Source organism: Limanda limanda, chromosome 10 (genome assembly GCF_963576545.1).
Source record: "Limanda limanda chromosome 10, fLimLim1.1, whole genome shotgun sequence".
In the NCBI taxonomy this organism is placed as follows: Eukaryota; Metazoa; Chordata; class Actinopteri; order Pleuronectiformes; family Pleuronectidae; genus Limanda; species Limanda limanda.
In genome coordinates, this window is record NC_083645.1 from 21035818 (window position 1) to 21059198 (window position 23381).

A 23381-nucleotide genomic window follows, 5' to 3' on the forward strand; every position below is an offset into this window, starting at 1 on the left:
AAATACATGAGTTTATATTAGTTTTACTGAGTGAAATGTACAGGACTCTTCCTCATGACTCACAAGTTTTCTATTCAGCAGTGGTACAATATCATTGTTCATGGATCGAAATCACAAACACAACACACTTCCATCATCCCACCATGACTTGTTCATTTAGCCGTGAGTCAGGATTTGGATCCAGCAAATGGATCATCGTATGGAATCAGACAGACAGACAGACAGACAGACAGACAGACAGACAGACAGACAGACAGACAGACAGACAGACAGACAGACAGACAGACAGATAGACAGACAGACAGACAGACAGACACACAGACAGATAAGTGAACCATCACCAGTTTCCAGCTTCATAATTCCTTTTATTTATCATAAATAAAAAAAACAAAGTATCAGATCTGTAAAAATGATGTTTCACAGTGTTGTTAAACTTTGAGGAGTAAATACAAAGAAACGCTCACATTCAGCACAGCAACACAACAACAGAATCCAACTGCGTTAAGGTTTCTGTGGCACTTTTCTACTTGGCTTATTAAAGAGAGAGAGACACCTCACACAAGAACTGTACTTTATAATACACATTGTACACAACGTGGCAAACTGACCCGAGAAATCAGCTACATTCAAAATGTAGAAAACAACGTTACTGAGGGAGAAAATAAAAAAATAACGTAAAGAATCAATTGAAATGCTACAATTCTGCTCATGGACAAGGAGACGCATCAAAGTGCAAATAAAAGCTTCAGAAAGAAGGAGGTGCTCAGTTTGTCAACATGTTATCGTTCAGACGTGGATGTTTTCTGTGTCAGTAAAAAGAAACTTGAGGTTTGTAACACAAAGTTGGGACCAAAACAACCCACGTCACAGGATATATGACACACGCAGTTTTAACAGTGTGGAGGTTTAGAGCATTATTAAAATGGCAACTGCTTTAAACCAAAATTTAATGTTCCATAATCCCGAGTTTAATCAGGGCGCTGCAACAAGGTAAGAAGGGAGTGTTTCTAAAATATTCTTCTCAGACTTCAGTTGTATTCCTTCAAAACTTAGTGTCCGAATGTATATGACAAATAAAGCAATAAAGTTTTGTTTTTCCTTTTGGTTTTGAACTCTTATTTAGCGAATAAGAAGTTGATTATTATAAGGAGCAAATATCAGCGTAATATCACTTACAAACACAAACTGATTCAGCAGGCGTCGTGATGCCTTGGCAGAAGTAAGGAATTCTCAGAAGCAAATTATAAAATTTGTGTGTGAAGTTATTCTGGAAAGCAAATAAAAAAATTAGTCTGTATGAAATGCGGCGAATACGTGACTTATGTTGTCTGTTTGCCTAATTTCCTGCACAGGGGAAATTGCATTTGTAAAATACTTCTTTTAAAATGCATTTTTCTATTTTTAGAAATAAACTTGTACATGACAGAAGTGGCTCAAATGAAGACAAAAATATGGATGCAAAGTGCAAAACTACAGTCAACAGAACAGAACTTTCTCAGAGGCACTCCTGTAGAGGGGTAAAGTAAAAGTGCTTCGCATACGACGCAGAAGTTTGCGTGAGAGTATTAAATGCTACTTACCATGATGGAGGCGATGGAGGGTGAAATGTCACTGAGGGACGTAACGAGTCTTAACACAAACAGCTTCCTGAAAAATTAAACAACCTCTGTGCACAAAACAACCTCCACCACCTCCAAATGAAATAAACAGAGATTCCCCATTGAAATTGACACAACTGCTCAGAATTCAAACCATAGCCAAAGCAGTAAATGGAAGACTAAAAATCTGTTCAATTTAAAACGCACCTCAAGAGTCAGATTTTCATTAAACAAAAGTTTAGGTATAAAAATGGCAAAAAAGCTAGAAAACTATTTGAAAAGAGGAAAGTAGTTATTTTCTGTATGAGAAACTTCTGGAATGTTTTCTTCACTGTGTAAAGTGACAGGATAAGGTCAGTGTTTTGGGATATGTGTTGTCATACAGCTACATCTCGGCCATTTTGTCTTTCGCACCTTCAATCTGATTGGCCGTTCTGGCAGCCTTTTAAATACAGTTCGTCCTGTGACAGGTGTCCTTCAAAGCTGTCCATGTAGAGGCTGCTGGTGCTGCTGCCGCTGCTGCCGATGAACGTGCCGACCGCCCGGCCCTGGCGAGCGTGGCCGACGGCGTCGCTGAACACTTTGTTGATCTGCTCCTCTGACGGCATCCACCAGTCTGGGTTTGAGGCACAGTGCATCCGGATGAACTCTGAAACAGAGATCGTAAATTCAAAAAATAGATATATATGGTTTCTCTAAAAAACATCATATTCTGCTACCTGTGTTTCATAGTTTCACAAAGTTAATGATCACAAAACAGAGAGCAATAACTTGTCAAATCTGAAACATGGATCGTAGAAGAGGATCATTGAATTGAATTAAAACAATCAGGTTTTTTTCTTCAAGTGTAACACAAACACTCAGAAGTTGTACCTCTGAGGCAGCTGACTTTGACGGGGTTGAGCGGTCGTCTCTCCAGGCCCGGCTCCCCTGAGTGGACTGAGCGCTTCCTCTTCCCCAGACCACAGGAGAACTTCAGCTCGTCCGTGGTGAAGACATAGCGTATCAGGTAGCGCAGCAGCCGGCGGCCATCTTTCTTGGAGGAGTTGACGGCTTCATCCCACTGCTTGTTACTGATGAACAGAGGGTAGTTCTCCAGGAGCTGTTTACTGCCCTGGAGGGAGGACGGAGATACAGTAAGTAAAGGGGGGAAATCAGGTATATCTGTAATCTTTACCCACTAATGTGAATTAATAATGCAGCCTCACATAGTTATTGACTTTTATTCTAAATCTGAGTGCAGTATATTAAGGTTTAAATTAGGGCTGGGCAAGTTAACTCGTTTAATCGAGTTAACTCAAGTGATGAGTTAACTCGATTAATTATTTTATCTCGCATTAACTCAGGTTTGATTATTTATTGTTTTATTGTGAAAGTCAGGCTTTTATTTTGTGAAAGTCTGTTGCTGACTGCTGCAGAACAGGAAAAAAGAAAATAATTGGCGCATAAACAATCGAGTTAACTCATCACTTGAGTTAACTCGATTAAAACGAGTTAACTTGCCCAGCCCTAGTTTAAATACTTCAACTTGTATTATTTGAATCATTATACAAATAAAAGGTGACTGTTCTTCAGGGTGTGCAGAACATCATCTCATGTCATCATTACCGTAACAAACAGAATGGTTCTCAGGTAGTGGTCACATCTACCAGGTTACAACAGTCCCCATACGAAGACCCCATTTAAATTTACTAGCTCCGACATTTTTAGGGGCGGTCTGCACTTAACTTTCCCTTAACGTGTCTTAGATTTTCCATCAAGATCCATTAAATAATCTTTGAGATGGAAATGTTGAAAAATGGCCTGCAATGTTTGAGGAAGTGGAACAAATCCTGGATCTGAGCCCCCACCCGAAAATATGTCATTGAAATCGGTTCAGTAGCTTTTGCATCAACATGCTCACAAACCAACAAACTATTATGAAAACATATCTCCTTGATGGAGGTAATAATAAAAACACCAACCTCAAAGACTGTTTGCCGTTCTTCTTCCTGCGGAGACAGTTTTCTTTCACTTATTTGTACAATTAAAATGAATAAAAACATTTTCATCGCAGGATGGAAGTGATCTGTTATTTTTAGACTTTATCACAATGCTAATAATAACTCTTTAAAGGGCTGATGTGAAGGAAACTGTCTCCTCACCTCTGTGAGCTGCTCCTCCGGCAGCGGCTGGATCAGCTGGTTGTGAAACTCCAGAACAGTCTTGAAGTAGTCGAGAGCATTTTGACAGGGAACTGCATCGATAGAAAAACACACACACATATATAAGCTGTAATACAAACACACTGTAAAAACAAAGAGATGACACATCTGCTGAATAATTAAAGAATAATAATTGTACATTATTTTCTTCCCTCCTTAAAAACCCATTCTGACTCTAATGTCTGGAAATTTACTGATCAGGGTGAAACAGTGTTGTATCAGTGAATGAGCAGTTTCATGTTAATAACGTTAGTGAGACTCTGGAGTGTAGGAAAGTTCAGAAAAATAACTGCCATTAAAACTGTTTAACAATAAATAACTCGCTCGCTTGAAAAGTGAAAACACAGAAGATTAACGTGTGATTGAAAACAGTCTCCACAAATACACAACTTGTCCTGTTTGAGTAATGTGTGTTATTTTAAAACTAGAGCTGCCTTTGGTTTTCAATTTAAAAGTATATTTATGATCAATTTAAAATGCTTTACGTGGTTAGTAGGAACAACTGGAGCTGAGATAAATGAAGAACTGACAGATAAATGGTTTGGCTGTTGGTTGTTGGTCTTTTCAGGGGATTTATTGACAAAAAGAATCTTTATCCTCTAACGGATTCTGGTCTAAAAATAGCTTTAATGATTATCTACATGCTTGCTCGGCTCCAGAATGTGTTAAGTACAAGATGTAATATTGCAATTGTACAGTATGGACATTTTCTTTCTATTTCATGTTAACATGTAAGAAAACGTGATGAACTTTAAATCCTCCAATGTTATTGATTACAACCCATAGATTTTTATGATTTTTCCATCTATAGAAGCTCTAGGTCGTGTCTTTAGTCGAACAGAATTTAGATATACCAAGAAATTACATTTAAAAAATAAGCATTACACCATTTTCTGATGTCATATGATGGGTTGTAATGCTATAACCAATATAAGCTTTAGATTGTATGTTGAGTTATTCAGTTCACATACACACAGACAGTGGTGAAATCAATCATCTGTGTGTGCAGCTACATTAGCATGCAGGGCAATTAAACGAAGAACTAACAGGCAGATTAATCAATAAATAAATATTAATTAGGATCCCTGCAACCTGAGAGTGTAGAAACAATGAAATCCAATGTTTCCACACATGGAATAACAGCTCACTTGTTGTGTTATTTAGTGTGGAAATGAATCATGAGCTGTGGCCGTTGCAGTCTCCACATATCAAACCACAACTCCTTTGGAGCAGTGTGAGGTCTTTGCTTTCTTTACTCCACCTGGAACGTTCTCCAGCTTGTTGCGGAGCTCCTCGTTCTCCTGCTGCAGAGACAGCACCTCCTGCTCCAGCTCCAGGCAGCGTGGACAGCAGTTCTCCTCCTCCTCCTCCTCCTCGGGCAGCGTGGACGACGGGTGGCCGTACGACTCCGACGGAGTGGGCGAGCCCCAGCCTCCCAGGGTGTGTCTCTGAGGAGAGACCCCTGAACCGGGCTCTGTCACCGGACACCGCTCGTCCTCCAGACCTGCAGCCAGACGCTGCTGCTGCTGAGGCCCTGAGAGGAGGTAGCTCTGGAGGGAGTCTGTGAAGATGCGCAGAACGGCAGAGGTCTGTTGTTGGTTCTGATGGCTTTGTTGAGCCTCCTCTTCTGGGTCTGTGGTCGACGAGCTTTCTTCGAGTTTGGGCTTCCCCAGTGAGGAGCAGTGAAGCCCCTGAGCGTCCTCCAGCTTGATGTTGGAGCCGAAGGAGGACGAAGGCTCCAGGAGACGACCGTTGTTGAGGAGGCTGAGGACTCGGCTGCACTGCTGAGCGAAGGCATCCAAGATGAGACGGTTTTCTGCAGCAGAGGAGAAATCACAATGACAAACAGCTGAAGTGGTTTTTCATCTAAACGTCAGTCACTGTTATGTCCTCACAGGAGCGAGAAACCTTCACCCCAGGGTCCATTGAGTAGCTCTTCTAGAGCTTTAACCACATCACAAGGTCCTCATCAGCAGAATGAGTTTCTATCAATTCCCATGAGAGGGAATAAGAAGTAAAAATGAGGCAGAAAGAAAAAACTCACTCATATTGTTTCCTAACTGGGAAAAATGAACATCCTCATCTAAAGTTTCAAGGTAATTAAGTAAACTGTCTGTTAATGAGGAAGGCGACACGGTTAAATCTGAGGATGATGAGACGAGGGAGCAGCGGAAACACTCCAGTCAGGCCAGACTCTTTCATATTGTAATAATGACATTTCATAATGACGACAAACGATTAGTAAACGTCAATAAGATTTAGATCCTGTCTCTTATCTTATTAGTTGAAAAAGCTTATGCATTACTTCCTTATATGACAATATGCTCGGACTCCACAGTGACATAATCAATCCTTAAATATGATCAGGAATTTATCTAAATAAGCGTCAGGTTGTGTCTACAGGATGCAGAGATACCTTGAAACATAGTTTTAAATTGTATAATTTTCTGACTTTGTGATGTCACTTATCATCTGATATCATATGATGGGGGATAATCTTATGATCAATTTATGCCTCAGCTCGTCCCTCTCACCTGATTATTAGAAGAGATATCTCATTTTTGAATAATGCATGACGTTGTGTTTTTTATTGCATGATCTCAATCTAAGATTTAATCCACCAGAATAATTTTATTTCCCTCTGAAATGAAGCAGAGTAGAAAGAAGAAGAGGCTGAAAATACTTGAGTAGATATACTTAGTTACTGAATGGAAGCAGAACACTGCTCCTCAGTGACGGAGACAATATGAGTGATTCTCTGTTCTTTTATGCTTCACTGCTTTTGCTTCCTCTTTCCCTCTTTTTAGTCGAGCCAAACATTTCCATTACTGTAGCGTACAGTCGGCTCCTCTGTTGATACAAATGTCAGCTTGATTATGCTGATTTATTCAGATATCAATAAACTCTGCAGTCACAGTGTCGGCTGTGACCAAACCCGGCCGAGCAGAGAAAATCAGCACGGAGCCATTGTCCAGGAACACGCCTCAGTCAGTGTGTGGTTTCGCTGGTAGTCGAGGCACGTCTGGGTGAGATGATCTCACACATACCTCCATGCAATGATTAAGAGTCCACTGGCCACACACACACACACACACAGACACACACACACACCCCCACAGACAGATAAAATGAGTTCTAGATGGCCACTGCTGCGTTGCCACTCGCTCAGACGTGTCTATCAGCCTGGTGCAGATGTGTCGCATTTATTAATATGCGTGCTGTCTCTGTTTACCCGTCGAGATGTATCTGATATCATTCGACTTCACCCTGCCCCCCTCCCTTCCTCTGTGGCACTGCGAGCTGAGAGCCTCATAAAATTTCATTAAAAACAACACGCTCGGCAGAGGCAAATTTATGAGCCCCATTTATTTTAATCACAACTCTTTGGGAAAAGGCTTTTCAATGCAATTTGTGTTATTGTGCGGCGAAGCGGTCGCTCAGTCCCCGGCTCTCTGCTGCTTCTCTCCACGACCAGGGCATCAAGTTTTTTTCTGTTTGTTTGGCAGACGCTGTTTAGACCCAGGTGTGTGTGGCCAATAATGCTATTTACAACCGGGGTGGTTAGTGATGGTGGAGATTTACACCCGGTTCTCAGGCTCTGGTAAAAAATCTCAACGAGCCACGAGGGAGAAGTTCTGGCAGGAAGGTTTTTCTAACACATGGTTTAATTTGTGATTGTGTCTGTTTTCACCAAAACCGTCGTCTCTCCCTAAAAGAAACCAAGAAATGTCGTTGCTAAAATCAAACGGAAAGTTGGATGTGAGAAAACAAGGCACATATGGAGCCATTAAGTCAACAGGTGTAAAATTATCCACAAACCTGTTATGTGACTTCTCACCTGGGTGAAAATAACATTGTTGGCAACAAACACCTGGGTACAAATATCATCAATGTTCGTGATGTTATGCGGATCCCATCCTGCAGATAACAACTCTCCCATGTGTCATTGTCAGTGAGAACAAAGCAAGATTCTCAGGGACTCTTGTATGATATCATTAGAGCAGGGAAATATAGATTTGTGTTATTGTTTCACAGGTGAAATCAGGAACACATGCGGAAGAATGGATGCAAACAATGGGTCATTATCTCCAGAGTGTGTGTGTGTGTGTGTGTGTATGAGTGTGTTAGGGGGGGCTTAAAGAGATTTCACGTGTTAATAAAGGGCGACGGTGAACCTGAGCTCACTCTGAACACTTGATTGCCTGTTAACCAACAATAACCAGCAGCCAATTGAGCCTCGGCTGCCGACGGCGATAAAGAGATTCATATCTGATGAGAGGAGGATGATGATGATGATAGAACTATAATCTCTTTAATTTCAGAACTGCCAGGATTGGGTTCAAACGCTTTCATCTGAAATGTTGGTTCCCATGGACCCGCCCTGGGAAGCAACATTTCTTCTTCCTGAGCCTGTGGAGCTCAGGAGCCGAGGAGGAAAATGAACAGGGAACAATGTGTTTCAACAGGAGACACACACACACACACACACACACACACACACACATGTAAACACGCACACACACTCATGGACAGACAATTAGCCAATGTAATTTTTAGCACAGGCCCACTGGAGATTCAATCATGCCTGCTCTCATTACAGCAGCAAATCAATCACTGCTGACAGGAGGCAGAGGAGGAAGAGGAGGTGGGAGCCACAACACGAAGCTCAGGTGATGAAGAGCAAACAAAAGAGACTCTGTCCCTTAATTGGACAGCGTTGTGTTTCCCCATTGACTTGTGCAAAACACCCCCAGTGGGACCAGTGTGGAGACATGTGGATGAGTGGAGTCTCCAGGAGGAGCAGACCTGCACTGGGGAGAAGTTTGAGACTCTAACCTGAGCTGATGCTGTAGCTGCAGTCCGGAGACAAGCTGGGCTGCTGGGCACCGAGGGGGGCTGAGGATGTGGGGACCCTGCTGCTGGGCCTGCTCTCACACGGGAAGCGATGCTGATGCTGCTGATGCTGCTGATGCATCTGGTGCTGATGCTGCTGCTGGATGCTGCTGCTGCTGCTGATGGCGACCGGGCTCTGGTGCTGCACACGCTGCTGGTGCTGCTGGTGCTGCTGGTGGTTGTGGTGGTTGTGGTGGTTCGCCTGGAAATGATGAGGCTGCTCGGGGTGGAAAGTGAAGTGATGCCCGTCGCCGAGCAGAGGAACCTCCACCTCCACCCCGGCAGCCGACCTGTCAAAGCGACACTTGCCCGCGGATCGCTTGCTCTGGAACGGCTTCAGGCTGCTGACCGGACCCCGCTCCTGGCGGCTCATCTTCGGCTGCATCTCTCCCTCCATCCCGGGCACAGGTGCACGGCTGCCGGGCTCGGGGGTCTCCGTCACCGTCTGGATCACTTCCCCTCGCAGGAGGCGGAGGCTGATCCAGATACTGACGCGGCGGAGCTCCAATCCCCACCCGGCTGCTCCGCCACTGAGCCTCCCTCCTCCCGGGGGACGCAGGGTCCTGCCTCCTCCTCCTCCGTGGCCCTCATCCATCCACAGAACAACAGGGGCTGCAGCCGCTCAGACATCCCACCGGAGAGAGAAACAGAAAACACACAAATCCCACCAATGAAGAGGCAGAGGCCATTTTGCTCCTGAAGCTCAAAGCAAAGGACAAATGACAGAGGAGCTTCAGATCAAATCCAAACATCAGACACACTGGAGATCCACATTTAGAGAGATTGTTGACTGATTTTAATTATAGACTGACTAAAAATAACAATAGAACGATAACAATATAGAAATCAGACATGTTATTCTCTCTTTGCCTTCCATACTCCCTGATTAGATTAAAACAAACTAACATTATAAAGAGGTATTTCATTTAATTCTCTCTTTGCCTTCCATGCACCTTCCTAAATGGATAATCTTTATAATAATTTTTTTTTTTAATTTGAATCTCCATTTGCCTTCCATACTCTCTTAATATAATTATATAAACCACCATTATAAATATTTACTTAATTTCGCCGTCCATACTCACTCACTCATTACAACTAAATAAACCACCATTATAAAATAAAATAATGATTTTAGTCTCCATAACAATAGTTTAAGTCTCTATTTGCCTTCCATGCTCCCATGAATATCATCAAATAAGCTTAAGAATTTAAGAAATTAACTGTTATAATCTCTAGTTGCCTTCTTTAAAACCCTCAATATAATAAAATAAACTAACATAATAATGTAATTAGACTTTATTTGCTTTCCATAGTACTGGATATAAAGATGTTAATGTTGGATCAAAATGTTTAGTTATATTTAGTCTTCATGAAATGACTCCAACTCTCAAACTTCAGTGTGAACTTACCTTCTGTGTGAAAACCTCTGGAAACAGCAGGTGAACATCTGTCCTGTTGCCTGCAGGCCTGGCAGCTCGCAGCGCCACAAGGGGGCGCCACACCCACAGGTACTACAAAGGGTCTGATGGATGGAGGAGTGACAGACCTGCTGCTGTCAGAGTCTGTGGCTTTTTCTTCTTTTCAACAGGTCAGACATGTCTGTTGCTTTTACACATTTCTGGAGCTCGGTCAATATTTTCTCTGGTCACTGAACTGAACGTGGCCACGAGCCAAAAATAAAAGTTATCGAGGCTGAAAATGTAAATAAATATCATGAAAATACAAAACTTTAGATGGTGATTATTCCTCATGAAGCTGTTTTGATTTGAAGGTGCAAGGCTTTGACATGTTTGAACTTTAATGAATTAACTTTAAATCCAATTAAAGCTTTTAAGAGCCTGTGTAACTTTTACTGAACATCCACAAAAAGTGACATTTACAAGATACTGATTTAGTTTATATTATTTTTTATTTACTTTGATTTTAACAAACTCAATTCATTGTGTGTTACCAATTACTATATTTTCTAAGTTGGAAAACTGCTTTATTAAGATGTCAGTCATCTCCCATCGTATATCTGATCTAAATTACATATGTATTAAATTTTATATTTATAGTTGGACTATGTGGTTCTTCCAGATTTCGTATACAATACAGAGATTTAAATGAAGTGTAGAATAAACCATGAAGAGCTAATTTCATATGCATGTGTGTAAATGTTATATTGAGTTTCTATAGATATAGAGAGATAGATAGATAGATAGATAGATAGATAGATAGATAGATAGATAGATAGATAGATAGATAGATAGATAGATAGATAGATAGATAGATAGATAGATAGATAGATAGATAGATAGATAGATAGATAGATAGATAGATAGATAGATAGATAGATAGATAGATAGATAGATAGATAGAGATATAAAGAAAGATAGATAGATAGATAGATAGATAGATAGATAGATAGATAGATAGATAGATAGATAGATAGATAGATAGATAGATAGATAGATAGATAGATAGATAGATAGATAGATAGATAGATAGATAGATAGATAGATAGATAGATAGATAGATAGATAGATAGATAGATAGATAGATAGATAGATAGATAGATAGATAGATAGATAGATAGATAGATAGATAGATAGATAGATAGATAGATAGATAGATAGATAGATAGATAGATAGATAGATAGATAAAGAAAGATAGATAGATAGATAGATAGATAGATAGAGAGAGAGAGAGATAGATAGATAGATAGATAGATAGATAGATAGATAGATAGATAGATAGATAGATAGATAGATAGATAGATAGATAGATAGATAGATAGATAGATAGATAGATAGATAGAGAGAGAGAGAGAGAGAGAGAGAGAGAAATGAGTCAATATTATAATAATATAACTAAAACATGACGTCGTCTCTCTCGTACAGATATTTAATTAAGATATTATCTGAGCTCGTTCACGTCTTCAGGTAGAATTAGCATCACTATGCCTTGGGACCCCGTGAGCGCGCACGTCATGCTAATGAGGGGTACGTGCGCGCGTCAGGACCCTGAGAGAGTCACAAAAGCAGCGGCCGAGCAGAGAAGAGTTCACACAAGTTGTGCTCGGAGCCAGAGTCCGGGTGAGAGCGGATCTGAGCTGGGACCTGAACTGGGATCTGAGCCGGGATCTGAGAGAGGATCTGAAATAGGATCTGAACTGGGATCTGACAGAGGATCTGAACTGGGATCTGAGCTGGGATCTGAGAGAGGATTTGAACTAGGATCTGAACTAGGATCTGAACTGGGATCTGAGAGAGGATCTGAACTAGGATCTGAACTGGGATCTGAACTGGGACCAGTCCTGCTGGGAGAAGAAGGAGCAGATGCGAGGACTTGATGCCGGAGCTTCTCTCTCTCTGACCTCCTGACTGCGGTGTGAAGGCGGATCGGGACCCGGGAGGATGAGGGTCTCATAACTCTGCATCTCCTGGACCCATTCACTCAGATCCCCTTCCCCCATGAGGAGCGAGTGACCCGGGCGGACTCAGGCCGGAGCTGAAGCCCCTCGGCCGGACGCAGGGACCCCTCGGCCCCCCGCTGCGCCCCCCCACCCTCCGGGATGGAGCGGCTGCTGAGCTGCCTGCTGCTCGGGTATCTGACCTGGAACCTGCGGATCTCGGACGCGCAGGGGGAGTACTGCCACGGCTGGCTGGACTCGAACGGGAACTACCATGAGGGCTTCCAGTGTCCGGAGGACTTTGACACCATGGACGCGACCGTGTGCTGCGGCTCGTGCTCGCTGCGCTACTGCTGCGCCGCCGCGGACGCGCGCCTGGACCAGGGGGTCTGCACCAACGACCGCGAGGTGGAGGAAACCGAGTTCACAGCACGTAGGTTCAGTGGTTTATAAACATCTCCAGTGGTGTATAAAGTACTTGAAAACTATACTTGAGTAAAACAGATATCTTACCTGAAAGTGACTTCGGTAAAAGTAAAAGTCACCCGTCAGAAAATGACTTGAGTAAAAGTCTTAAAGTAGCTCATATTAAAAGTACTTAAGTATCAAAAGTATCTGGTGTTGAAATGTACTTAAGTATCAAAAGTAAAAGTTGAAGTACCAAAATTAAAAATGCAAAGTGCTTTTTATAGTAGGCCTATACAGACACAAAACAACCCAAAATGTTTCTCCTCAAGATTTATCTCAACTGACTGAAAAATTATAACAACAACAGGAATATAATGTATAATTTTACACATTTTGAACCCTAGATATGAGAGAGAGAGAGAAGTAGAAAGTACAGATATTTTTGATTAAATATAACGAGTAAAAGTAAAAAGTCGTCAGGAAAATAAATACTCAAGTAAAGTACAGATATGTGAAAAATCTACTTAAGTACAGTAACAAAGTATTTCTACTTCGTTACTTCCCACCACTGAACATCTCTCTCTCTTCCTCTGGGTCTTAGTTTGAAAGATCTGCTCTTAAAACTTCTCAGGTTTTCATCAAGTGCATCTTTGTATCCAACTCTTATAACTGTAGTTCTGTTAGTTTGGGTAAAAACGAGATTTAATAGTTGCACAAACTAGTATATGTCTTGTTTATTCTGGTTGGAGGTGAAGGACAGTTGTCTTCCACCCTGAGGTCATAGGTCATCCACAGAACCCTAGTAGCCTGAGGGTTTTAGTGCCTTGCTCATTGGCACCTCAGCACATTCTCCATCACACTTCTGTTTTCTCAAGTGAAACTAACTAACAAAAACTTCTGTGAGTTTGAGCAGCATCTTCAACTTTGGCTTGTTTTTGTAATACAAACTGATAATAACTTAATCTGTTAGGAAATTGAATATTTCAGATGAGGTCGGCTTTACAGGACTGGACTTTTTTTATTTCAGCTGACACTGTTTTATACTGTTTAGAATAGTTCATCCAGAATCAATCAATCAATCAATCAGTCCATCAATCAATCACTGTCTCCAGTTTCCAGTTTCCAGCAGATTGATGTCAGTGTGAAACTAGTTTTTAACAACAAGACTTATTCTTATTCTTCAACTAAACTTGATGAACATGAGATTCGTCTCAGTGCTGCTGCAACAATCTCTCTCTCTCTCTCTCTCACAGAGCTGAACTTCTTCGCTTCCTAATAAAAACCCCACTCACTCCGGGTGCTTCATCCGCTTAAGTGACCAACGACATTTTGTGTTGTGACTTTACTTTATTCTGACAATCGGTCACTTTAACTCAGAGGCTTCGTCGGTTTCCTTTCAATTTCCCCCGAGCGGCTGAGCTCACAGGTTTATAACTGACCGGTCTGTGTCTGTGAGCTGCACAATTTCCTAATTTTGTCCCGTCAAAATAAATAAACAGTCGCCGGCTTCCTGTCAGAGCAAAAGGCTTCATGAAGCGTAACATGAGCTGTTTGTGTTTTCAGCGGGAGGCAGCTGCTCTTGTGTTCTTTAAATTAATACGATGAAGGATTCTTCTTTTTCAAAAGGACCCAATTAAATAGTTTGAATATCACTGTTTTAGTCGCCTATAGCAGCACAGGACATTTGGATTTACCCCTATGTTAGATTAATGACCACTATGTAAACAATTTACATTTTATAAGACACTATCAGGTCATTACAAGTGTCTATTTATATTTAAACTCCTCATGTGGACACTCACAAGTTGAGGCTGTTGTATGAATTGATGATATATGATAATTATAAAAATTGTCCTCATAGGAAAAGTTCTTGTGTACTAATAAAGTGCATTAGTAAATATTTAAAATACTGTGGAGGATTTCAAAGTAAAGTTTTACAGTGAGAAATAACTGCTTTGATTGACTCAGTTTTTAAAGCTGTCATGTTGTAGAAACATTTCATAAACCTGTGAACTCTCTGTGCATGTTTGAATCTAACCCTCCTGTGACTCCGCCCCCAGAGCCCATCTACGTCCCCTTCCTGATGGTGGGCAGCATCTTCGTGGCCTTCGTGGTGGTGGGCTCCCTGGTGGCCGTGTACTGCTGCACCTGCCTGCGGCCCAAGCAGCCGAGCCAGCCGCCCATCCGCTTCTCGCTGCGCAGCTGCCAGGGCGAGACCATCCCCATGATCCTCACCACCGCCCCCCCCAGCCTGCGGGCGCCGTCGCGACAGTCCAGCACGGCCACCACCAGCTCCAGCTCGGCTGGAGGAGGAAGCTCCATGCGGAGGTTTTCCCTCGGGGGTCCGGGGGGGCAGCAGCAGCAGCACAGCTGCCTGGTGTCTGCCACCATGTCCTCGTCAGCCTCCACCCCCACCCAGACCCCTCAGACTCGGCCTCTTCCACCTCCCCCCTACACATCCCCACCCATGCAACATTCGCTGCCCCCCACCCTAACCCACACCCAGCTGCAGCTCCACCAGACCTCCATCCCCTCCCACCACTCCCACCCCTCCCACCCCTCTCAGAGCGCCGGGTTCCTGATGCCACAGCAGTACTTCTTCCCCCTGCAGCCCGACGCCTTCACAGCGGCCAAGGGCTTCGCTGACTTCGGACAGAGCTGACCCGGCTCCCGGGGGGGGGGGAAATGGAGGGATTACCAGATTACTGGCCGGTGGGTGTGAGCTGGTGAGGTGAACACACTGCAGCACAGCTGGCGGCGTCTGGGCTGAAAGCTGAAGGGAACGCACAGAGAGCGACAGTGATGGAGGAGCTGCTCGAAGGCCCGGAGCTCGTCCTGCTCTGCAGCTGCAAAGTTCAACAGACCCAACGATTCTGAATCTTATGCACTTTTATATCATGTTGTAATCAGATCTCTGCGGTCGACGTTTTATATTTTTATACACAACAATTCTCCAGGTGGAAAAGTGAGACTGAACTCTTGCCAGTTTTATCACCCCCCCCTCCTCTGCAACAGAAGACGTTCAGGCTCCTCTGACGTGATGAGAGATCATTTCCACTTGTACATGTTGGAAACCAGGGAATTAGGATCTTTGACAATCGCAGACGCCTCTGAGCGAGAGGAGCAGATCCACAGCCGACGTTTTGGTTGTGGAGGAAATGTGGACTTTTTATACAATGTGGTGCAGGTACAATTTCCAGCTCAATAAAATGTTGTCTCTCAGAAGCTCCTGTAAAGAAAAGTCTGTTGCATTACATTTTTCGGGGGAAACCGGAGCGGCCGGGTCGGCGCTGCAGCTCCTACCTGTCGCTCATTCCTGCGCCAGACTTCACAGCAGGAATGCGGCGCTGAGATGAGTCATTGTCAGTGTTCAATGAGCATGGCACGGTCACAGTGTTAAAAACAACAGGGCCCAGAAGCAGAGGTTTAGGTTGCACCAACAGGTATGAAGACAACCTCCACAAAGAGGCTTCTGTTCGCCGGGTATCTGACCGTGAAACAGGTTTGGCATCAGTGTCTCATGAAATCTTCTGTGTGTTCAGGGTTCCTCTAAAATCTGTTATTATCCATCCACTGTTTCTAACACAGAACCCACACTCCATGATTAGTGTGTATCCGATTCACTTCCTGGGCTCTTGTTAATACTGGCGCTCGTCACCTCGGACGTGTGGGTCACATTTCACACTTTGCTTATAAAAGGAAAACACAAGTTAAGTTGTGAACACGTTTTTCGGGGACATTTCCTGAATCTCTCGGAGACGTGTTGTCTTTTGTCTTCTCCGGGGCCTTGGAAAAAGTTTCAGATTTCCCTTTTCCAAGTGATTCAGGAAGGTGGAAGTTTCTCCGATTATTTTTCTTCATGTGGAAACCTCTCTCTGTCTCATGGGTTTAATCGGAATGAGTCTCAAGCTAAACTCTGATTCCTCTCAGATAAACGCTGGCAAATCAAGATCAAGAACATTTTAAATATACAGCAGATTCCTCACAATCATCACAAATGAAAGTATGTTTTTGATATGATTTAACACCCGTTCAATGTTTTCATCCTGTACTATATCAATAATTATCGCAATACAATTTTTTCATTAATAGCAAAATAACCAAAGCTCAATATATAATGATTTAATGCCTATTATCATCAACCTCAGATTCATAAAATGTTTTGCTGTTTATGAAGTGTTTGTTATTCTCTGTTCACAAAAAAGATTCTTAAACTACAACCTTCTCTTAGGAGCAAAAATCTATCTTTTAGCTTAAAATTTAAATATGAATGTAACATTTATCCTCAAAATTATCTTTACTGAATAATGAATTATCGCTAATTATAGTTTTGCAATTGTCGTGTCAGGCTGCACATTCCTGCCTGGATTCAAACAGCTCTCGGACACGAGTGATTCACAGCAGAACGATGCATCAAGTGGTTTAGTGTCACAGTTTGTGATTTGATCTCAGGGTTCTCTCTCTTCACTCTGGATCCGAGCTCTGAGTCAGATTATGTTCACATGGACGGTAAAGTTCTGACTCCTGACCTTATTCTGAAAAAGACATTGTTTTTATTGTGATGTTTTACACAAGTTGCTGATAGAAAGTTCTGTTAATTTTCCTGTTAATATTACGTTCTACTATTTGATTACACTTAAACTCAGGTCACGTGCCATCACAGTTGTAACTGTCGTATTTCGCTGGGAAAACTCCAACAGGACGTTAAAATGTGATTCAGACGACGTACACACGTCTGTATAATGTGACTAAGATCAGAAAACCCAACATGCTTTAATTTGATTATAACTTATTCAGGTTAATCAACCAATGTTGTTTACTTGGCAATGTCATATTCAGACTATAGTGTAAATGAATCAGGTTAATATCAGAATATTTGTTAACATGGAAATCTTTCAGTGCTGCACTTGCTTCACATTAAAAGCTGTGAACTGGCCAAACACGGGGTGGCTTTTATTGTGAAGCAGACACAGGAAGCACAGAGTTAGCAGGGACAGCGATGTTCATCATAAATTTGTCGACAAAACAAGGAAACGCCTACTTTCCAGGAGCAGTGGAATAACATGGATCAGACAAATATATCAAACAGGTGCTCAAGGTTCTGACATGACGTCATTGTTAAGGTTGTTCGACTCTATTGTAAACAGACACAGCCGAGGCTCTTCTGTGTCTGTAGGACAAAGTAGCTACTGACTGATTGTTTGCGGTAGAATTTAACTTCAGCCTCTGAATCTACGACAGCAGTGGAGTAAATTAAAAGTACCACAAGAACGTGCTTTTACATAAACTTAAAGTACTAAAAGTAAAAGTACTTCACAAGTGCAACAGGCTTTGACATCGTTAAGGCGGAGTCTGGGCGGTGACCTCCTCTGAATCAATGGTTGAAGGAGGCGGGTTTAATGGTACCTGCCCGCTCTGATTGGATCATTGGACCTATTGCCCTAACGTTACTGGTTACTTTAAAACATATATACAAAAAAACCACAAGAATGTGCATTGTGAAAATTAAGCGCAGTAGAAAGTACAGATATTCGCTGATATATGTGATGTAGTAAAAGTGAAAAGTACCGGAAAGTAAATCTACTTCAGCAGAGTACAGCTACATAAAAAAATTGGACAGTTTAAGTACAATAACAAGGTAAATGTACTTTTTTATGTCCCATCACTGATTCACGGGTGACATCAAATTGACCTGGACTGTCATTTAACAGATTTTCTTTTTCTCAGTTGTTTTTAGGTAAATGAGTTATTCTCTTGGCGTAAAGTTTTCACAGCATCTGGAAGCTGAAGTTCCACCAAAATGCTTCTAAAATACTAAACTTTCTTTGATTCATAACAAACCGAACTTTATGGACCTGAAGTAAAAATCTACGCAGGTCAGTTTGAATCGTCTGTAAGAGGAACATGTTTCTCTCTTTTTGGGTTCAGGGACACAAGCAGAATCAAACCATCACAATAATAAATAAGAACTATCAATATAATGAGTTTTCCTGGATGAGGCTGATGTTTCCTTCTGCCTCTTCCTGTTTAGTTTCTCTCTCCTGTTTGTCGCCACACAGGCACAAGATGACAGCGATTACAGAAATGCAAATACACACAAGAATAATCAGAAGTTCACAATGTTCCTCCATCGTTGTAAAGTTTATTTCAGTAGTCCTTCATGGCAGTAAAAGACAACACTTATAAGTTTGCAGTCCCAACATGCAGAACAATCATTGAACAAAATAACAGAAAAGAATATTGAAAATAATAAAAGGTGCAGTTTTTTCCTCTTTTGTAAAGTGATCAACACTCGAGAAAGAATTAAAAGTACAGTTAACACGTCAGAGAACAGCTTGTGTTTTCCATTCATGCAGCCCACGACTTTCACAGACAACAACGTGTGTGTTTTATGTTTTCTGGGAAAAAGTAAGCAACAGTCCAAGCCTTCCACAACGACAACATCCACATTCAGCGGTTTGGAAAGTTTTGACAAGATGACGACCGATTAAAAGTTTTAACATTAAAGACCAGCAGAGGGAGAAAAAGGAAACCATTAACCCTCAATAAACTGAGAAACACAAACAAGCTTTCCTGTCAAGTAACACTCAGAAGAAATCATTTACCGCAGCTAGAGATCACCAGATGTCCACGACTGGAAGGGTACATTGAGTGTATTGTGCAACATCTCCTGTCAAAGCAGAGCTGAACATCAAAAAACTCACAGTCGAGAGTCTGACTCACAAACACACACACACGCTCATTCATAACACACACGGACACTCACACCGTCCCTTACGAGCCATGCATCAGCACACAGTAGAACACCATAGCTATACCTGGAGTCGTGCAGACGGACAAGCAAGCGTCTCTGTCAGACACACTGATACACACTGATGCACACAAACACACACCCAACATTAAAAGAAACCCACCAGGAGAAGGGATCTCCCGCTCTCACGTGGAAGATACAGACATGCAGTGCACACATAGAAGATGTCCTCTGTGGAGGCGACGCACATACGCAGACACACACACACACACACACACACAGCACGTGCACATGCAGGCAATTAACTGACACACACACTCGCACTGTCTGAAATCTGATCTCCCATAGGGAGAAGAACGCAACCGCACAGACATTAGAGAGTCAATCATAAATAAATCAAGCGATAACAATATTAATATCAATAACAACAAGACATTTAAGAAAGCTCAGTCGTCTCATTCCATCTATTCTATCCTGCCAGTTTATCAGAAGAAACAAAAACGTTACAGACGAGTCGTTACAAAGCCGGTCAATGCAAAAGTCATACATCTCCAATATAAAAATACAAATCCACAAAATAACTATAGAGACAAAGTAGTTTTGATAATGTTGTGGAGTTTTTCTGGCTAATATTTCTCTCTCCCTTAAGCTAATGGCACTTATGTTATAAGGATAAAATCTCCATTTTAAGGGAAAACACTGGCACCACCTTCAGCTTCAACGAGAGGCTCCTCGCTCGCTCACCTCCGCAGGGACGGTTCTTCAGGTTCACATGCGCCACGCGACACAACACTGCAGCTTTCACACTGTGCGAGTGCAACACTGTGGTGGGGGGGGACAGTGATTTTGTCTTCAGTAGGTGTGTGTGCAGCACGGCTCTAAGCTAGCTGGTTAAACTATTCTTGGCTATCGATTTTCTTCTAAAGAGGGAAAGGTTTCTACGTAGGCACCGTCGTGATCGTTGAGACAGGAAGTGATGTGTGGAATGCCGTTATTCGTCGAGAGCAATGCTTCTGCTGTTAAAACGGTGGAAACAGGACTACAGTGAGTTGCTGGAGGCAACTTCCTAAAACTTAAAGTAAAAATAAACAACACTAGGCACAATATCTATCATACTATAAAAACAAAAACAAAAAAAACAATCTGGTTTACAACAAATAAAGATGAAGGCATGAGCAAATGTAAGGCTTTACACAAGAGATGCTTCCTTAAGTGCAAAACAGAAAATTAAATTATTACATATCTGCTCTGAAGTGGTCGGTTCAGTGCTGGAATACACTCAGCAGTGTAATTACATTTGGTTTAGAGTTTTCCGAATTCACTAGTACTTGGATAGATTGTATATACGACTGCTCTTTGGCAATCTGTCACAAGTTCAAAACCTCTAAAAGCTAATCAGCGTCCAGTGTTTAAACTTTTATAATAACAGTGTTTGAGGAGTTTGATTCAATACAACGATTTTGAGCTCCGTGCCGGCGAGCGTCCTTAAATCAATAGTTAGGACACGTTCTGTCCGACGAACTGAGCGAGAACAGTGAAAAGACCAAAGACTGCGAAGAAAGCTCAGTGCTCATCATGTCTGCTGGACACACAACTACAGCTGATAGTGAACACGGTTTGTTTTGTTCCTTGTTAGTTTTTTTTCCTCTCTCCCCTTTTTTCAGAGATTACCCAAAGTCACTTTCCTCCGTCCTTTTTCATGATCATGTCCAAAATCCCCCCCGTCACTGTTGTGAGGGGGGGCACATGCTCGCACCTCGGCTTCTCCCCCGCTAAGCTTCAAATACCGCCCACTACAAACGGCTTGTGGTGGCTGTGGATTGGCCGGCCGGGCACGAGGAGGCCGGCGGCTCACCACTCGTTGGTCCTCTGCTTGGTGGTGTCGTACGCTCTGATGACCTCCGACTGAGACACCACCCCGTTCTCGTCCTGAGAGAAGGCGTAGCCATCTGAAAAGAGGTTCGGAGCAGTTACAACCAATGGTAATTCAGATCAGTGATCAGCTCAATTAAAAGTATAAAAACATCATCAAAACAACTTAATTAACAATAAACAATAAACAAAACGTATGACTTATTGGTTAAACATTTGTGGAAAATAGGCTTATTTGTTTTATGTTTTCTATTTTAAATATAATCTAAGTCTCTGTATCGTCAAAACTATAATGTTTCTACAATTGGGCTTTTGTATGCAATGAACAAAATATAGTTTCTGAGTTTTAGAAGAGGGCAGGATCAAGTTTGTCCTCTTTATGCTAAGCTAAGCTAACTGGCGCTATCCAAAGGGACAGAATTCTGCCAACAAGCAGCAGGAAAGCTCAGCACTTACCACAATGCATTTTGTTTTAATACACACAACAATTCATGGTTAAAGTTGTGTGTGTGTGTGACTATTTATTTCTTTTGTTTCACGTCTTCATGCTAAGCTAAGCTAACTAGCTGCTAGCGTTAGCTGATCCCAGTTGGCTCCTCTCTTGTGGACATTCCAGCCTAAGAGCTAAGCATCTGTTTCTCTGAGAGATAAATATCGGAACATGAAAAAACCCAGATGGTCGTTTAACAACATGGAGTAAACGCGTCTAAACATCTGGATGAAAAATAAAAATCGAGTCCAATGCACTATAAAAACAAAAGAAACAAATCATTTCCCAGGTTGTGACAGTTTCCTGTGCCGCTAACCACGAGTTAGCATCTGTTTAAAGGAATGAGCCGTTTCAGATGTTTGCATTGATTGATACAAAAAGACATTTAGCTCAGTGACGTGAATGTAACATTAATGCTAAAACACAAACCACAGACTACTGAGGAAGCTACGAGCTAAGAACTTTGAACACACGGGAGGGATGTCAGTCCTCTGATATAGTGATAGAAAACAAATAAGCAATTTTACCAAAATGTTTTTCTTTTTTTTAAATAAATGAAATAAAGAAAATAATACAGAAAATGAAGCTAAACAACAGATGATCACACTGCCCTAGGATCTATCACCTAAACTCTCACACTGGGTTCCTCTCTGACCTTTGACCCCTGACTCACCTTCAGGTGTCAAATGACTCGGTCAGTACCTGGAGGCCAGCGGGTGAGTGCAAGGACCCCGCTGAGACGAGTGCATTGTGGGGGAATAACAGTGCAACATTTCATCATTTCACCGTTATCTGTCTGTACTGAACTCAACTCAGGGCACACGAGTGGAGGGACAGGAAGTGGACAGAGGAAACAAACAGAGGAGAGAGAGGCGTCTATCTGTGAGCTACGGGGGGGATGGGAGATTTTCAACAAAGGGGTGAGGTTTGAATAATGAAAAAAGTATCACAGAACAACGGTCTCATCCCCACCTATGAGACAAACAAAAAACAAACTGATCAGACAAAAGACACAACAGAAAAGAGAAAAATAAAAACAGACAACCAAAAACAAACCCATACTCTGACAATGATCTTTAAGTTCCTGTGTGACACCCGAGTTTTCCTCCTGATATTAGAGTTATACTTTTGAATGCTTTAATATAGACTTACTAATCGGATAGATTGCTAAGTCAACTGTGCTTATCTGTGATATTTGTTTGTCTATAATTACCCCCAGAATTACACTGTACTATACTATACAAGCTATTTTCAGAGGCTGCATTTGAAGACCAACTGCGTCACAGCGACGTGATCAGACTGACTCCTTCAAATGAGGCCGACAAATCTGTCCTTCCATTCTCTGCACTCCAGACTGTCTAATCTCAAAGGCCAGTCACAGAGGCACTATCTTAAAGGTGGTCGCCATTTTAAAGAAGGCCAGTCTGTATTCTTCAGAAGTCAGATGAAGAGCCAGAGGAAGATCCTTGTGCTCAAAACATCACTACAGCAAATTAAATCCTTTAACAGTAGCTAATAGGTATTCATTTATTTTAAAGATCCAGCACTTTTTTATTTTTGTGGATGTGTGTATTGTTAACCTTAACCCCATATTTGTTTCACTTCACCTAAAACAAGTAAATGTTATGAGAAAAATAAAATACATTTAAATGAGAAAACAAGAATGAATCCTTCTCACAAATGATAAAAAATGTTGGGATTTAAAATTTGATACTCAGCCCTGTCTGTGCTCTATGTATTATTCCCTCCACATTAAAATAACCTCAC

At 41.9% G+C, this 23381-nt stretch overlaps 3 protein-coding genes across 3 annotated transcripts in view; 1 reads left to right on the plus strand and 2 right to left on the minus strand.

Annotated features, from left to right (window-relative positions):
* Nucleotides 1–1854: 1854 nt before the first annotated feature.
* Nucleotides 1855–9290, minus strand: LOC133011466 (BEN domain-containing protein 4). The gene is made up of 6 exons (XM_061079195.1): nucleotides 8639–9290; nucleotides 5064–5618; nucleotides 3743–3834; nucleotides 3563–3589; nucleotides 2472–2712; nucleotides 1855–2247 (listed from the first exon to the last, which is right to left on the minus strand). Exons 1-6 carry the CDS (start codon nucleotides 9288–9290, stop codon nucleotides 2015–2017), a joined length of 1800 nt encoding a protein of 599 aa, XP_060935178.1. The 3' UTR covers nucleotides 1855–2014.
* A 2443-nt stretch (nucleotides 9291–11733) lies between these two features.
* On the plus strand, nucleotides 11734–15726 carry shisa3 (shisa family member 3). Its single transcript, XM_061079858.1, has 2 exons — nucleotides 11734–12526; nucleotides 14562–15726. The coding sequence occupies exons 1-2, from the start codon at nucleotides 12256–12258 to the stop codon at nucleotides 15161–15163; spliced, it is 873 nt and encodes a 290-aa protein (XP_060935841.1). The 5' UTR covers nucleotides 11734–12255; the 3' UTR covers nucleotides 15164–15726.
* Nucleotides 15727–18629: 2903 nt separating this feature from the next.
* Nucleotides 18630–23381, minus strand: part of atp8a1 (ATPase phospholipid transporting 8A1) — a 96056-nt gene continuing 91304 nt past the window's right edge. Inside the window, exon 37 of the mRNA XM_061080061.1 lies at nucleotides 18630–21201. Coding sequence (XP_060936044.1) covers nucleotides 21104–21201 — 98 coding nt within the window. The 3' untranslated portion in view covers nucleotides 18630–21103. The remainder of the gene's footprint in view (nucleotides 21202–23381) is intronic.

Bases quoted from the DNA above. Each gene is read 5' to 3' on its own strand.
- LOC133011466 (XM_061079195.1), bottom strand. From the start codon at position 9,290: ATGGATGAGGGCCACGGAGGAGGAGGAGGCAGGACCCTGCGTCCCCCG. The intron at 3,590-3,742 runs GTGAGGAGACAG...CTGTCTCCGCAG, and splicing joins CGGAGGAGCAGCTCACAGAG to GAAGAAGAACGGCAAACAGT. The intron at 2,713-3,562 runs GTTGGTGTTTTT...TCCTCCCTCCAG, and splicing joins AACGGCAAACAGTCTTTGAG to GGCAGTAAACAGCTCCTGGA.
- shisa3 (XM_061079858.1), top strand. From the start codon at position 12,256: ATGGAGCGGCTGCTGAGCTGCCTGCTGCTCGGGTATCTGACCTGGAAC. The intron at 12,527-14,561 runs GTAGGTTCAGTG...CTCCGCCCCCAG, and splicing joins GGAAACCGAGTTCACAGCAC to AGCCCATCTACGTCCCCTTC.